The sequence below is a fragment of the Citrus sinensis genome, chromosome 3, assembly GCF_022201045.2.
Source record: "Citrus sinensis cultivar Valencia sweet orange chromosome 3, DVS_A1.0, whole genome shotgun sequence".
NCBI classification, from domain to species: domain Eukaryota; kingdom Viridiplantae; phylum Streptophyta; class Magnoliopsida; order Sapindales; family Rutaceae; genus Citrus; species Citrus sinensis.
The window spans coordinates 12,349,630-12,365,804 of NC_068558.1; the positions used below are offsets into that span (position 1 = coordinate 12,349,630).

Here is a 16,175-nt window from a genome sequence, read left to right on the forward strand (position 1 = left end):
AGTGGATCAATTCATGTCAACGTTGAACCAATGACCACTTTAACTGAAGAATCTTACGAAGACACTATGGACACAACATGGCATTTTCTAACTCCGCGTGACCCTGTGTGTTGAATTAAAACTAGCTATTTCATCTGGCACATTTCAACCAATGAGATGTCGAGACGTGTCAGTCACATGGGAGTTTGGGCGAACTTAAGCAGCTACACAATCAATGGGGCCCAAAGGTCATAGTCAAGTCAGCTTATATGATAAGTTTCCTAGTATTGAAAACTGAAGACCAAGAAGAAGGCATTAACGAGCTTTTCTCTCTATATATTCCCTCCTTGATCACCATTTGTTTCTCACAAAGCTACTTAGTGTTCATTGACATCCCTTGCTGCAAGCTTCCGTGAGTAATCACTGTTTCCTGGTAACTCATTTGCTTATTGTATTTGGTTTTGAATTTGCTTTCTGTCCTAGTTATATATTTCTGTATGAGCATGTGTCGCCTTTTATCGTTAATTGATTGCGTAAGTTGGTGTTGTATGAGTTGCTAACTTCAATAATGCACAATTGAAACTGCAGTTGAAATTGCATTGACGAAATGGCTAAGATGATCAGTTTGTTTGGATTTGCTTCACTTGTGTCTTCCAAAGCTGTGAAGGAATTTCTGGAGCTACATACCGGTGAAGGAACTGTTTCTAATGTTGAAGTTGGACAAAAGGAAGGTTCAAGAGCACATGCTATAGTTGAGTTCACAACTGTGGAAGCTGCGGAACTAATCAAGTCGTTGGCTGCTGGGCGTCGTCTGTGGTACGGGAATTCTTATCTAAAAGCTTCCGATGCAAAGAGAAGGAGCCCGTATTCCAAGTTGGATGATGATCTGAAGTTGAATTTTGGATGCCAAATTTCCGAGGACAAGTTTTCTGTGCTCTGGTCGCAGGAAAACGTTTCTGTGAAACTGTGTTCGGACCTCAGAAAATTCATGTTCTTTCTGTCTTGTGCATCTGTAGATTATAAGCTTGAGCTCTCCTATGAAAGCATTTGGCAGATTGTGCTTCACCGTTCCAGTCGTCACTCTGATAAGTATCTTGTCATTCAGGTTTGTATTCTTTATTACAAATTATTAATCTGATTTTTTTTTTTAAGAATCACTTCATGTCATGTACCAAGAAATGCAGCTTTTTGCAAATTGATCACTTACAAGAAAGCTATAACTTCAATACCGTGATGTATGATCGATCAGCTTACATCTTTCAAATGTCATAAGCTAAAAGCTTGTTTTCTTTTTTTTCTGTTGCCAGTTGCATGGTGCTCCTAAGATTTATGAGAAAGATGTCCACTGGATTCGTGAAGTTGATTTTACTCCATCTTCAAGCATTGGACAATCATCTGCTATGTGTTTGGAACTTCCCAGAGGGGCTCATATTCTGAAAACTCTGAAAGATTTCTTCTACTACAAAGAAAGTCCAGTGCAGTTCACTCTAGTACCAGGCTCTGCATTCTCTTGCAATACTGATCTTGTCCCGATGATCAGTCCACCTCATGGCATTAAACTGCAATTCAAAATCTTGTTCAAAATCAATTCTCTAGTTCAACATGGCTGCATTCCAGGGCCTGCACTTGATGCAAAATTCTTTCGCTTGGTGGATCCGAGTAGAATCAGGATGGAATACATAGAACATGCTTTGGAGACGCTATTTCACCTTAGAGAATGCTGCTATGAGCCTGTAAGCTGGCTTGAAGAGCAATATAGGAAGTATGTCTTATCTAGGCGATTTCTTACATCCCCTGCTGTTGCCTTGGATGATGGGCTGATTTATGTAAACAAGGTTTTGGTAACCCCATCTAAAGTTTATTTCTCTGGTCCGGAGATTAGTCTATCAAATCGTGTGGTACGAAGTTATCCAGATGAAATTGACAACTTTCTTCGCCTTTCTTTTGTTGATGAGGACTTGGATAAGTTGTACTCAACAGTTTTGTCTCCTGTGACATCTTCCACCAATGAAGAAAGGCATACAAGAATTTATGAAAGAGTACTCTCAACTCTAAGAAATGGGATAGTCATTGGAGATAAGAAGTTTGAAACTCTGGCATTTTCAAATAGTCAAGTGAAAGATAATTCTTTGTGGATGTTTGCATCCAGGCCTGAGCTTACCGCAGCATCTATCAGAGAGAGAATGGGTGATTTTCGCGACATAAAGAATGTTGCAAAGTATGCTGCTAGACTTGGTCAGTCTTTCAGCTCATCTAGAGAGGCACTGCATGTTGACAGTAGTGATATTGAAATCATTCCTGATGTAGAGGTGGAGGACGATGGGATTACATATTGTTTCTCGGATGGTATAGGGAAAATATCTGCCGAATTAGCCGAAATTGTGGCTAAAAATTGTGGTTTCACGATTTATACTCCATCTGCATTTCAGATTCGATATGGTGGGTACAAAGGTGTTGTAGCAGTTGATCCAACTTCATCAACAAAGTTATCATTGAGGAAGAGTATGCTCAAGTACAAATCAGAAAGCACAAGTCTAGACATTTTGGCAAATAGCAAGTATCAGCCCTGTTTCCTTAATCGCCAGTTGATAACCCTTTTGTCTACTCTTGGCATTAGAGATCGTGTTTTTGAAAAGAAGCAGAGAGAGGGCGTCGCGCAATTAGATGCCATTTTAACAGATCCTTTGAAGGCACATGAGGCACTGGAACTGATGTCATCAGGGGAGAACACAAATGTTTTGAAAGAAATGCTTATGTGTGGTTATAAGCCTGATGTAGAACCGTTTCTGTCAATGATGCTACACACATTCCGCGCATCAAATCTGCTGGAGCTGAGAACCAGAACAAGGATATTTATCCAGAATGGACGAGCAATGATGGGATGTCTTGATGAAACAGGCACATTAGAATATGGTCAGGTATTTGTTCAATGTTCTGCCTCTAGAAGAAGAGAGTTTTTGGATAATTCCTGCAACAATCGGTCAGGAGAACTTAGTGTTGTGGAGGGAAAGGTGGTTGTTGCTAAAAATCCATGTCTACACCCAGGAGACATGCGTGTGCTAAGGGCTGTGGACGTACCTGCTTTGCATCACATGGTGGATTGTGTTGTTTTCCCGGCAAAAGGAAAAAGGTAAGCTTTTTTTTTTTTTCTGGTTTTCCCCAAGAATGACTTATGGTATGATTCATAATAGATTATTCTTAATGAAAGTTTCAATAGATTCTATTGGAACATTTTTTTACGACTTGTTCTGTTTTGATAAATGCTCAGATATATACCTGTGTAAACTGACAATGGTTGCATTATTTGTTAGACCCCATACAAATGAATGCTCGGGAAGTGACCTGGACGGTGACGTGTACTTTGTCTGCTGGGACCACGAACTTATTCCTCCACTTCAGTTTCGACCAATGGATTATACTCCGGCACCAGAAAAGGTTTTGGATCGTGACGTGACAATCGAGGTATTGCTCAATCTTCTAGTAATGTTTTAAGATTTATTTCATTCATATGCATGAATAAACTCTTCTATTTGCTTAGTTTCTTTTGTAATTACACTCTGTCATTTCTAATTTCTTCGAGCCAAAGGCATTGCAGCGTATCATCTTATCCTGAAAAACTTCTCATCATTTGTTTTTCTCTCTTTAATCTGCCGTGATCCTTTTTTTGCCCCTTAACATTTCTATGCTGCAGGATGTAGAGGAATACTTTGCCGATTACATAGTCAATGACAGCTTGGGCATAATTTGCAATGCCCACGTCGTGCATGCAGATTCAGAACCTGACAAGGCGAGGAGCAGCAAATGTCTTGAGCTTGCTAAGCTATCCTCCATTGCAGTGGACTTCTCCAAAACTGGAGTCGCAGCCACAATACCCAGTGGACTACGTGTCAAGAAATATCCAGACTTTATGGAGAAGCAAAACAAAACCTGCTATGAATCACAGCGTGTCATTGGGAAGCTTTATCGAGAGGTAAAAGGCATTGCACCATCAACAGCCACTATGAAATCCTTTACTAAGGAAGTGGCAATGCAGTCCTATGATACTGATATGGAAGTTGATGGCTTTAAGCACTACATCATCGATGCTTTCAACTACAAAACTGAGTATGATATCAAGTTGGGGAACTTAATGGATTATTATGGGATCAAAACTGAGGCTGAAATGCTGAGTGGGTGCATCATGGAAATGGCAAAGTCCTTTGATAAGAAAAGAGACTTGGAAGCAATCACTTTTGCTGTAAGGTCATTAAGAAAAGAAGCCAGGACCTGGTTCAACAAGAAGAAGAATGAGTCAGATTCTAGCCATGAAGCTGTATACGCAAAAGCTTCAGCTTGGTACCATGTGACTTACCATCCAAGTTACTGGGGTCGGTATAAACGAGAAGGAATGAATCGAGACCATTTTCTCAGCTTCCCGTGGTGCATCCATGACAAGCTGATTGAGATCAAAAGGGGAAAACAGAGCTCCTAAAGGCCAGGCCTTGAAAATTTTCATCGCTAGGGAGTGCCATTCCAGACATGGATTGTGCTCTTAGTTGGTGGAGCGATTTGACATTAAAATAGTTAAGTGTGTGCAATTATTTTTTAAATAAGCAGCTTGTGTGACGGCTTCTTTACCTTCTTGTTGTTGTTGCTGTTGCTGCTGCAGTTGTTGTTGTTGCTGTGAGATGCAAGTGTGGTGTGATCTGTACTTGAATTTGAAACTTGTTTTTAGTTTCTGTAATAAAATAAAAATATGGTTTGTTGTGTGATTACTTGGAATTCACAGATGCATGGATAAAGAATGTTACGATTTATGATATCCATACATATTAAAAATATCATTGGGAGTGGTATCTAAATAAATATTAGATTATTATCCTAACAGATACATAATTGTGTGATGAAAATATTGATCACAATGAAATCCTAGAGTTATATATACTTACGATTTTGAGGTGATTCAATCCATCGAAGTCAGTTTTCAACTTTCATATCACCAAAGACTTGCAAAACCATTGTGCCAAGAAGCAAAACTGAAGTATCCTCTTGTCCAGCAAAGTTAAATTGCTTACATTCTTAGCCACAGATAACATCGTCCCTACTGATCCCTTTAAGTCTGTTGTTTCGATGTTCTTTAATTTCTCTAAAATTTGATTCCATAAGCAAACCTAATAAGTCATCCTTTTTAGCTTCCCCTGTTTTCATTATTTCTAAGAGCGGATTTCCTTGTTAAGGTCCATCATTGTCCTGTTTCTCTTAGTAGGGACATATCTATATATAAGCAGTAAAAATTTACTAAAATGAGATTAACAAGAAACCGTTTTTCTTAAGTGCACAAGTCTGCACTCTAAAAAATATGAAAATTCACTCTTTGCAACAATAACAACGGAAATTGCACTTAATAAAGTACAACTGTCTAAAAACATTTACATAAATGAAAATAAAAAAGACTAACGAAACAGGAGACTAATACTTACTATCGTCATAAGTAAATTCCAACTTTATGATTAATGTGTTAGTAAATAACTTGGGATATACATGTTTTCAAATTAGCCAGAGATTATTTTTTGCACCTCCATCCTGGAATGTAAACTCACTGTAAAGCTTGCGAGGGGAGATCGGCTAGTTCTGTTTGGGGCTGGAAAATGCTTATAATTCCTTCTTCTTAGTTGCTCCCAAAAGCCATTTGACAAATCACATCACTTATCAAATTTACAAGATAAGGCCATACATCCAACTTACATGATCCTTCAGTACACATCAAATTCTCCCACTCGGTAATTATTTCCCTGCAACTATGGTAAAACGCAGGCAGCATAAGCTGTATCAAAAGCAAGAAAATGATGGCATTATGGAACTTAATATTCCATTAGTACACATAAAGGTATATTGATGAGCATATAATACATACATATTTTACCATTAATTAAATAATTGTTAGTTATATTTATTTGTTATTTTTAATTAATTGAATTATTTTATTGAATAGGGAATGAATTGGAGATTATGGATAAAAAGAGCATAAAGGAGTTCAATTTGTAAGCATTAAAGATTAATTGATTTTTGGAAGGAATTAGACATACATGCATGTGGAAATCAAGCCAAGGAACCGAATTCAACAAGTAAATTCATCATGCACATGCGGACAAAAGAGAGAAATTGATTTTAGCTTTAAGAAGGGACCCCACTTGGCTTTTACAATTGGAAAAAGGAAATCCTAGTACAAGCTTAATTGATGAGCACGTGAGTGAGAGTAAAGAAAAATAAAAGGCCAAATCCTTTAGGCTTTAGGATTGACAAGGTGGGGCCCATTTTAAAGGCTATATAAGAAAGCTAAGCTCTTGGCTTTTGGAGAGAGTAGCCGCCAGTGGAGGAGAATTCGGCTTTGGAAGAGAGCAATCCGCAGCAGCAATATTTCGGCTTCCCATGGCTGATTTTATTTTTTTTGTTGCTCTCAATTTAAGTATGTCTAGCTAATTTTCTTACACTGAGGTTAAGGATGAAACCATATTTAATAAAATAATTATCTTTTTATTTAATTAATTCCCTATATATGTTCTTTGATGATTATGGTTTTTATTTCACATGATTAATTGGATGTTAATAAAATCTTTTCATCAATTCTGTTATGCATTATTGATTGTTAGGATTAATATTCGATTAATTCTATACTTGGATCTATAAAGTTTATACATGATTATCTTTGATTTTATGTCTTTCATTAAATTGTTTACATGGAGTGCTTAGGAAACTTTGACTCTTTGTTATTCAATATGTTTACATGAGATTCTTAGATGTCATATTATTAAGCAGAAAAAGAACCTACATTAGATTTAATTACTTGGGCTTAATTGTTATATTCATGAGATGACATAGATTGATTTCGAGTTGTCACTCTAAAATTGGGGATTAATTAATAATTAGATAATTACTAATTGAATAGTGGTGGATTCTGAAACCTTGGTAATTCTTATCTTATTGAATTCTCCTTTATTTTAATTGCTTCTTTAGTTTAATTGGTTTAATTTTCTTAAAAACTCAATTTGCTCAACTAGGTTAGAATTAATATTAATTTTAGATTTAAATTAGACTTTTCAATTTATAACAATTCCTGTGGGATCGACCTCGTTACCACTATTCTATTTCTAGATTCGTGCGCTTGCGAGTATATCAAAATTTTCACAACAAGTTTTTGGCGCCGTTGCCGGGGATTGTGCTAGAAAGTCAGTTTAATCTAGGTTGATTTGATTCTTCCACTAGTTATAATTTAGATTGTCTTTTATATTTTTTTTAATTAAAAAAAAACAAAAAAAATTTATTTGTCTTTAAATTCATTGTTTGGTTGTTTGATTTCTTTTATTTATTTTTTATTATTGTTGATTTGTTTTATTTTGTTCTGTTTTTCTTTCTTTCCTTGTCTAGTTAGTTTATGAGTGTTTGGGAACGTGATTTAACAAATCGTTTGGTTAAAAGAGAGTCGAAAATTGATAGTAGTCAAACTAGTTCTTTAGAAGTGATGGATGACCCAAATAGACTATTGCCAATACTTCCACCAGTGCAAGCAGAGAAAACCCTTAGAGAATATTTTTCACCACTTGCAGCCAACCAACCATCTTGTATTGTGTTGCCACAAACCACAGCAACACACTTTGAACTCAAGCCCTCTGTCATTCAACTTTTACCATCTTTCCATGGGTTAGAGAGAGAGGATCCATATTTGCACATTAAGGAATTTCTTGACATATGCTCTACATTCCGTTTTCAAAATTTTAATGATGAGTCAATTAGGCTTCGTATGTTCCCTTTCTCATTAAAAGACAAAGCAAAAGCTTGGTTGAATTCACTTCCTGCTGGGTCTATTAGTACATGGGATGAATTGAGTAATAAGTTTCTCACAAAGTTTTTCCCTATGTCTAAAACAAATGCCCTTAGGAGAGAGATAAGTGATTTTTATCAAAGAGAGGGTGAGCAATTTTACGAGTGTTGGGAAAGATTCAATGATTTACTCCTTAAGTGTCCCCACCATAGTTTTGAAAAATGGAGACTTATACAATGCTTTTATAACGGTTTAACCATGTCAAATCGTCATATGGTAGAGTCTATGAATGGTGGGAGATTTTTGAACTTACATGAAGGGGCTGCATGGGATTTCTTTAATTCACTTTCTGAGAATTCTCAACAGTGGGATTTTTCAAATCAAAGAGAAAAATCATCTCAAGTTTCTAGAAAGGGGTTATATGAAGTTAAGGATGACTTTGATGTGAAAGCCACTCTAGCTACGCTTTCTAGGAAAGTAGATGCCTTAGCTCTGAACCAATCAATGAATCATCATCCTAGTGTAGCTAATGAGGTTTGTGCTATTTGTTCTAACGTGTCTCATACAGCACAGAATTGTCCATCATTACCAGTCTATCAAGAGGCTTATTCTGAGCAGGTACATGCCTTACAATCATATGAGAAAACCTCCAATAGTCCATATTCATCCACATATAATCCTAATTGGAGGAATCACCCTAATTTTTCTTGGAAACAAAATCAACCTTTGTCAAACCAAGGAAGACAACAATTTAACATGCCCAATCAACAATTTGTCCCTCCTAACCAAGTATATCCTCCTGCCCAACAACCTATGTCTCAATTTGTTGCACCCCAACAAAGAAAGCCTTCTTTAGAGGATACACTTCAAAGTTTCATTCAGTCAACCCAACAAGCTTTTCAGTCAAATACTCAAGCTATTCTGAAGCTTGAACATCAATTGGGTCAATTAGCAACTACTGTAGCGGAGAGAGAAAAAGGAAAATTCCCAAGTCAACCAATTCCCAATCCTAAAGGAGTGCATGAAGTTGAATTGAGTTCAAGCCATCAGCATGAAGAAGCAAAATCTGTTATGACCTTGAGAAGAGGAAAGTTATTTGACAACAAGGTGGAGGTTCAAACAAGGAAGGTATCTAAGCCTGCTTCTTCAGATCTAGTTCCATCACAAAACTCATCACCAAATGATCCTGAAGAGAGTGACCCGCCAGCTTACATTCCCAAGGCTCCTTTTCCTCAAAGGTTAACAAAGGTAAAGAAAGGGACTTCAACAGGTGAGATTATGGAAATCTTCAAACAGGTAAGTATAAACATCCCTTTACTCGATGCTATTAAGTAAGTTCCTTCATATGCAAAGTTTTTGAAAGATTTATGCACTAAAAAGAGAAATTTGCATGTCACTAAAAAGGCGTTTTTAACTGAACAAACTAGCAATTTACTTCAATGTAAAATGCCACCAAAATTTAAGGACCCTGGTTCTCCTACTATCTCATGTGTTATAGGGAACCAATGTTTTGATAAAGCATTATTGGATTTAGGCGCTAGTGTTAATCTCTTGCCTTACTCTGTTTACATGCAACTTGGACTAGGGGAATTAAAGCCAACTTCTATTATTTTGCAACTTGCTGATAGGTCAATGAAAATACCTCGTGGTATTATAGAGGATGTGTTGATACAGATTGATAAATTTTATTATCCTGTTGATTTTATCGTTATTGATACTCAGCATGTACATGATCCTAAGAAACACACTCCTGTTATTCTAGGTCGTCCTTTCTTAGCTACAGCTGATGCTCTTATTAATTGCAGGAATGGAAACATGCAGCTATCTTTTGGTAATATGACCATGGAATTGAATATTTTTAATGTTACCAAGCAGCCACAAGAAGAAGATGAATTTGTTGACGCGAATATGATAGAGGAATTAGTAGAAGATTCATTCATTTCAAATCATAATGATGATCCATTAGAGGCATGTCTAACTCATCCTGATTTATCTTTTAATGATGACAGTGCAATTGCAGAAGTCAGCGCTTTACTTGATGCACCTCTAATTACAGACACAACTAAATGGAAGACAAAGTCAGAACTACTGCCTCATTCTGAGAAGAAAATTGGCCCATCTGCGGAGGCACCACCAAAATTGGAACTCAAAGCACTGCCTGACACTCTGGAATATGCATTCTTAGGAGAATCTGACACTCTACCTGTTATTATTTCTTCTTCCCTCGATCTTGAGCAAAAAGGTAAGTTGTTAGGTATTCTAAAAGAGCATAAGGAGGCAATAGGATGGACCATCGCTGATATTAAAGGTATTAATCCAGTAGATTGCATGCATCGTATTCATCTTGAAGAAAATGCTAAACCTGTTAGGGAAATGCAACGTAGGCTAAATCCTAACATGAAAGAAGTGGTAAGAGCTGAAGTAATCAAATTATTAGATGCAGGAATTATTTATCCTATTTCAGATAGCTCTTGGGTTAGCCCTGTGCAAGTTGTTCCTAAGAAATCTGGTGTTACAGTAGTTACTAATGCTAATAATGAATTAATTCCCACTAGAGTAACTACAGGTTGGCGTGTTTGCATTGATTATAGAAAATTGAATTCATTCACAAGAAAAGATCATTTTCCTCTTCCATTTATTGATCAAATGCTTGATAGACTTGCAGGTCATGATTTTTATTGTTTTCTAGATGGATACTCAGGTTATAATCAGATCCCTATAGCTCCAGAGGACCAGGAGAAAACTACTTTTACTTGTCCATTTGGAACTTTTGCATATAGGAGAATGCCATTTGGTTTATGCAATGCACCTGCTACTTTTCAAAGATGCATGCTTAGCATTTTTTCTGATATGGTTGAGAGATTTCTTGAAGTATTCATGGATGATTTTTCTGTTTATGGAGATTCTTTTAATGAATGTTTGCAGCATCTAACATTAGTTTTGCAGAGATGTAAAGAAAAGAACTTGGTTCTAAATTGGGAAAAGTGTCACTTCATGGTAAAACAAGGTATTGTTCTTGGTCATATAATTTCCAGCAAAGGTATAGAAGTCGACAAAGCTAAGGTGGATTTAATTTCTAATCTTCCACATCCCAAATCTGTAAAAGAAGTAAGATCTTTCCTTGGACATGCTGGTTTTTATAGAAGATTCATTAAAGATTTTAGTAAAATTTCTAGACCTTTATGCAATTTACTTGTTAAGGATGCACCTTTTATCTTTGATGAATCTTGTCTTGATGGTTTTGCAAAGCTTAAGAAATTGTTGACTTCTTCACCTATCATTCAGCCACCTAATTGGGATTTGCCTTTTGAAATTATGTGTGATGCATCTGATTATGCTGTAGGAGCAGTTTTAGGACAAAGATTAGATCGTGTGCCTTATGTGATTTATTATGCTAGTATGACACTCAATGATGCACAGTTGAACTATTCAACTACAGAAAAAGAAATGCTAGCTGTGGTGTTTGCACTTGATAAATTCAGATCTTATCTTATAGGTTGTAAAGTGATTATTTTTACTGATCATGCTGCTTTAAAATATTTGTTTACTAAGAAAGATGCCAAGGCAAGATTGATTCGTTGGGTGTTGCTTTTACAAGAATTTGACATTGAATTTAGAGATAAAAAAGGTTCTGAAAATGTTGTGGCAGATCATTTATCTCGCCTTGATCTTAAATTTATTCCAGAATCTTTACCTTTGAATGAGTCTTTCCCAGATGAGCAACTTATGAGTGTAAATGTCGTACCATGGTTTGCTGATATAGTTAATTACCTTGCTACAGGTCAAATCCCAGAGCACTGGACTAAGCAAGATAGAACAAAGTTCTTATCTAAAGTGAAAGATTTCTTTTGGGATGATCCCTATTTATTTAAATATTGTGCTGATCAGATTATTAGGCGATGTGTTCCCGATAATGAAATTCAAAGTGTTATCTCATTTTGCCATGAACAAGCTTGTGGAGGCCACTTTAGTGCTAAAAAGACAGCAACAAAAATTTTACAGTGTGGTTTTTATTGGCCTACTCTTTTTCATGACGCTTATATTTTCTGTTCTTTGTGTGATAGGTGCCAACGTATGGGTAGCATTTCAAAGCGGAACATGATGCCACTCAATCCTATTCTTGTGGTTGAGATCTTCGATGTATGGGGTATTGATTTCATGGGACCTTTTCCTCCATCTTTTGGTTATCAGTATATATTGGTTGCAGTGGACTATGTGTCGAAGTGGGTTGAAGCTATTCCATGCAAAACCAATGATCATAGGGTTGTAGTGAAATTCTTGAAGAGTAATATTCTGTCTCGTTTTGGTTTCCCTAGAACAATCATTAGTGATGGTGGCACCCATTTTTGCAATAAACCTTTCAAAACTCTTTTGGACAAATATTCCATTACACATAAGGTTGCCACCCCATATCATCCTCAAACCAGTGGCCAAGTAGAGATTTCTAATAGAGAGATCAAGCATATTCTAGAAAAAACAGTTAGGCCAGATAGAAAGGATTGGTCTTTGAGACTTGATGATGCATTGTGGGCATATAGGACTGCTTTTAAAACACCAATTGGGATGTCACCTTATCGACTTGTGTATGGAAAAGCATGTCATCTGCCAGTAGAGTTGGAGCATCGTGCATATTGGGCGATCAAGAAATTCAATTTTGACATGCAGCAGGCTGGTTCCAAGAGAAGATTACAACTAGCAGAACTTGAAGAGATCAGGAATGATGCATATGAGAATGCCAAAATTTATAAACAGCGAATGAAAGTCTTTCATGACAAACACATTTTGAGAAAAGCCTTTACACCAGGTCAGAAAGTACTTTTATATAATTCCCGATTGCATCTCTTTCCAGGTAAGTTACGTTCTCGATGGTCTGGTCCTTTTATAGTTCGTACTGTTTTCCCTTATGGAGCAATTGAGATTGAAAACCCTAAAAATGGTGATTTATTTAAGGTCAATGGGCAAAGATTGAAACCATTTTTAGAGTTAAGAACACCAGAAGTTGAGGAGATACTTTTAGATGATCCTGTTTATCAGGATTAATTATGTCCATCTTTGCACTCTTGTTTTATTTTAATAGTAGGTTTTCTTCTCTTTGTTTGTTTTTCTTTTCTAGTATTTTTCTTTTCTAATGTTTTCTTTTTAGTTGTTCTTTTTTTTTAAAGTTTTCCCAGCCCATCCAGGTGTGTTCTCTCCAACTTTCTTTTTATTATTTATGTTTATTATTATTATTATTATTATTATTATTATTATTTCTTTCATTTGTTTGCATGCATATCTTTTGTTTGTGCAACATTGAGGACAATGTTCCAAATAAGTTTGGGGGTGGGAATAGTGTGTGTTTTGTTTGTTAAAAAAAAAAATAAAAAAAAAACAAAAAACAAAAAAAAAATTGAAAATTTTAAATAAAAATTAAAAAAAAAAATTTGTTGTTTTTTGTTTTTATGTGAAAAGCCAATGATAAAAATTTGATTGACAATGAATATGGTTTTTAGAAATGGTTGAATATTGTCTTAGTTTATACTTGATTCTTGTGTTAGTACCTCTTGATTGAGATTCTTTAAACCATGAGCACTAATATCAATTCTTTCGTAATTTTGACTTGAAATTTGATATTGACGCAGCCTGAGTTGAGAATTTTAGATAGAGTAAATGACTGTTTGTCTTGATTCTTATCTCCACAATACAAAATAGATACACGGGCACCAAAGTCAGAAATAGCTACCTATAACCCTTAAGAGTGAAGCTATCCTTGAGTAATTTGGGCCTATGTACCACAAGTATGTAGAGGATAATCTACCATGAGAAGAAGGCTACCTTAAGGGGTAGAGTGAAAGCTCCTGACTATGGTTGAAAAAAAAAAAAAAGAGAAGAAAAAAAATCAAGCGCATGTGCTGAAAAAAAATCAAAAGAAAATGCACATAAAAGCCTATGAGAGAAAAAAAATTGGAGATTAAGATGGTAAGATTAGTTTGACCTACTCTGTTCTTTGTTTGAGGCGAAGGCTGTTGATGTTGAGGATTTTGGGAATGGATTTGATTGAATTGATTTCACACACACACTACAAGAATCAAAAGAGAGGTGGGATTGACTATTGAATTAAAGTTAGAACTTTGCTAATATTTAAAATTTTCTTTGAGCTATATAATTTTTGCAATCTTTGAGGCTATTTTTCATGGTTTATTTAAAGTTTTTCGTTCTTTTGATTTAATTTAATTTATTATTATTATTTTTTTTTAAATGATGTTTGTGGGTATCATCACTGAAGCCCTCACGAGACTACAACTCGTCCACTAGGGCCGCCTAGGGGTTTAAAGGCTTGTTGCATACGCTAAATGCAATCGCGATTACCTGCGAAAGTGGTTTAGTTAGGATTTACTTTTTGTTTCATTATTTTTATTTTTTTTTAGTTTTAGTTTTAGTTTTGCTCGAGGACTAGCAAAATCTAAGTTTGGGGGTATTTGATGAGCATATAATACATACATATTTTACCATTAATTAAATAATTGTTAGTTATATTTATTTGTTATTTTTAATTAATTGAATTATTTTATTGAATAGGGAATGAATTGGAGATTATGGATAAAAAGAGCATAAAGGAGTTCAATTTGTAAGCATTAAAGATTAATTGATTTTTGGAAGGAATTAGACATACATGCATGTGGAAATCAAGCCAAGGAACCGAATTCAACAAGTAAATTCATCATGCACATGCGGACAAAAGAGAGAAATTGATTTTAGCTTTAAGAAGGGACCCCACTTGGCTTTTACAATTGGAAAAAGGAAATCCTAGTACAAGCTTAATTGATGAGCACGTGAGTGAGAGTAAAGAAAAATAAAAGGCCAAATCTTTTAGGCTTTAGGATTGACAAGGTGGGGCCCATTTTAAAGGCTATATAAGAAAGCTAAGCTCTTGGCTTTTGGAGAGAGTAGCCGCCAGTGGAGGAGAATTCGGCTTTGGAAGAGAGCAATCCGCAGCAGCAATATTTCGGCTTCCCATGGCTGATTTTATTTTTTTTGTTGCTCTCAATTCAAGTATGTCTAGCTAATTTTCTTACACTGAGGTTAAGGATGAAACCATATTTAATAAAATAATTATCTTTTTATTTAATTAATTCCCTATATATGTTCTTTGATGATTATGGTTTTTATTTCACATGATTAATTGGATGTTAATAAAATCTTTTCATCAATTCTGTCATGCATTATTGATTGTTAGGATTAATATTCGATTAATTCTATGCTTGGATCTATAAAGTTTATACATGATTATCTTTGATTTTATGTCTTTCATTAAATTGTTTACATGGAGTGCTTAGGAAACTTTGACTCTTTGTTATTCAATATGTTTACATGAGATTCTTAGATGTCATATTATTAAGCAGAAAAAGAACCTACATTAGATTTAATTACTTGGGCTTAATTGTTATATTCATGAGATGACATAGATTGATTTCGAGTTGTCACTCTAAAATTGGGGATTAATTAATAATTAGATAATTACTAATTGAATAGTGGTGGATTCTGAAACCTTGGTAATTCTTATCTTATTGAATTCTCCTTTATTTTAATTGCTTCTTTAGTTTAATTGGTTTAATTTTCTTAAAAACTCAATTTGCTCAACTAGGTTAGAATTAATATTAATTTTAGATTTAAATTAGACTTTTCAATTTATAACAATTCCTGTGGGATCGACCTCGTTACCACTATTCTATTTCTAGATTCGTGCGCTTGCGAGTATATCAAAATTTTCACAACATATATATATTCCTTGAGCTTCTCTTGGTGGAATGCTGGGTCAATAGTCTTTCTAAGTTTAGTGCACTTTTCACCTTCATGGCTTGCGAGCCTGATTGTTATTATCTTTACTAGTGGATTAGATTTGGATTTCTGAAAATATTTAATTCTAATCATGTTGTAAAAGTGTTTTCATTTAAAAAAATTATATAAAAAAATTAAAGCAATAACAGTCATTTAAAGATACACAATTTTTGTCGTAAATCTTTTTGGATAGCTTAATTAGCTTATTCAGTATCTTATTTTAACTACTATATTATATCTCAGTGAAGGGAGATACAACTTGCTTAATGAATATAATTTGCATATTAATTAGCAAATGTCATAAAGTGTGTGGAACAACGAGGACTTTACTCCTATTGGATATAGCTTTAGCTTCTAGGAACTCGACTGACATTTACTGTCTTTCTTCGTGGCGTGTAAGTTTCGTTATTGTTTCCACTCTCCACAACTTTATGCAAAACAGAAATATCTCTTTATTCATCCTTCTTCGAGCAGCTCAGATCCCTTCTCCTTCCCTATCATGCTACTAGGGACATATATTTTCATTATCACCTTTTTCCTTTTTGCTAGCCTTAAAATATGTGTTCCTTGCATGGAAGTT

General features: G+C 35.2%; 1 protein-coding gene and 1 non-coding gene across 3 annotated transcripts; one reads left to right on the forward strand and one right to left on the reverse strand.

The window, feature by feature from the left end:
* The first annotated feature begins 308 nt into the window (after positions 1-308).
* On the forward strand, positions 309-4,733 carry LOC107174281 (probable RNA-dependent RNA polymerase 1). Of its 2 annotated transcripts, none has more exons than XM_052436650.1 (5): positions 309-412; positions 568-1,084; positions 1,287-3,109; positions 3,291-3,441; positions 3,671-4,733. In XM_052436650.1, the coding sequence occupies exons 2-5, from the start codon at positions 587-589 to the stop codon at positions 4,448-4,450; spliced, it is 3,252 nt and encodes a 1,083-aa protein (XP_052292610.1). In that variant the 5' UTR covers positions 309-412; positions 568-586; the 3' UTR covers positions 4,451-4,733. The 2 variants fall into 2 exon arrangements, with proteins under 2 accessions (XP_052292610.1, XP_052292611.1); XM_052436651.1 differs by having other exon boundaries at positions 377-391.
* Positions 4,734-7,885: 3,152 nt separating this feature from the next.
* On the reverse strand, positions 7,886-7,992 carry LOC127901642 (small nucleolar RNA R71). Its single transcript, XR_008053886.1, has one exon. It is a non-coding gene; the product is annotated as a small nucleolar RNA R71 (small nucleolar RNA).
* Between the last annotated feature and the right edge of the window lie 8,183 nt (positions 7,993-16,175).

What these genes read in the sequence shown, in the direction of transcription:
- LOC107174281 (XM_052436650.1), top strand. Translation starts at nt 587, where the DNA reads ATGGCTAAGATGATCAGTTTGTTTGGATTTGCTTCACTTGTGTCTTCC. An exon ending in ATAAGTATCTTGTCATTCAG is followed by an intron (nt 1,085 to 1,286) that starts GTTTGTATTCTT and finishes TTCTGTTGCCAG; the next exon opens with TTGCATGGTGCTCCTAAGAT. An exon ending in TTCCCGGCAAAAGGAAAAAG is followed by an intron (nt 3,110 to 3,290) that starts GTAAGCTTTTTT and finishes ATTATTTGTTAG; the next exon opens with ACCCCATACAAATGAATGCT.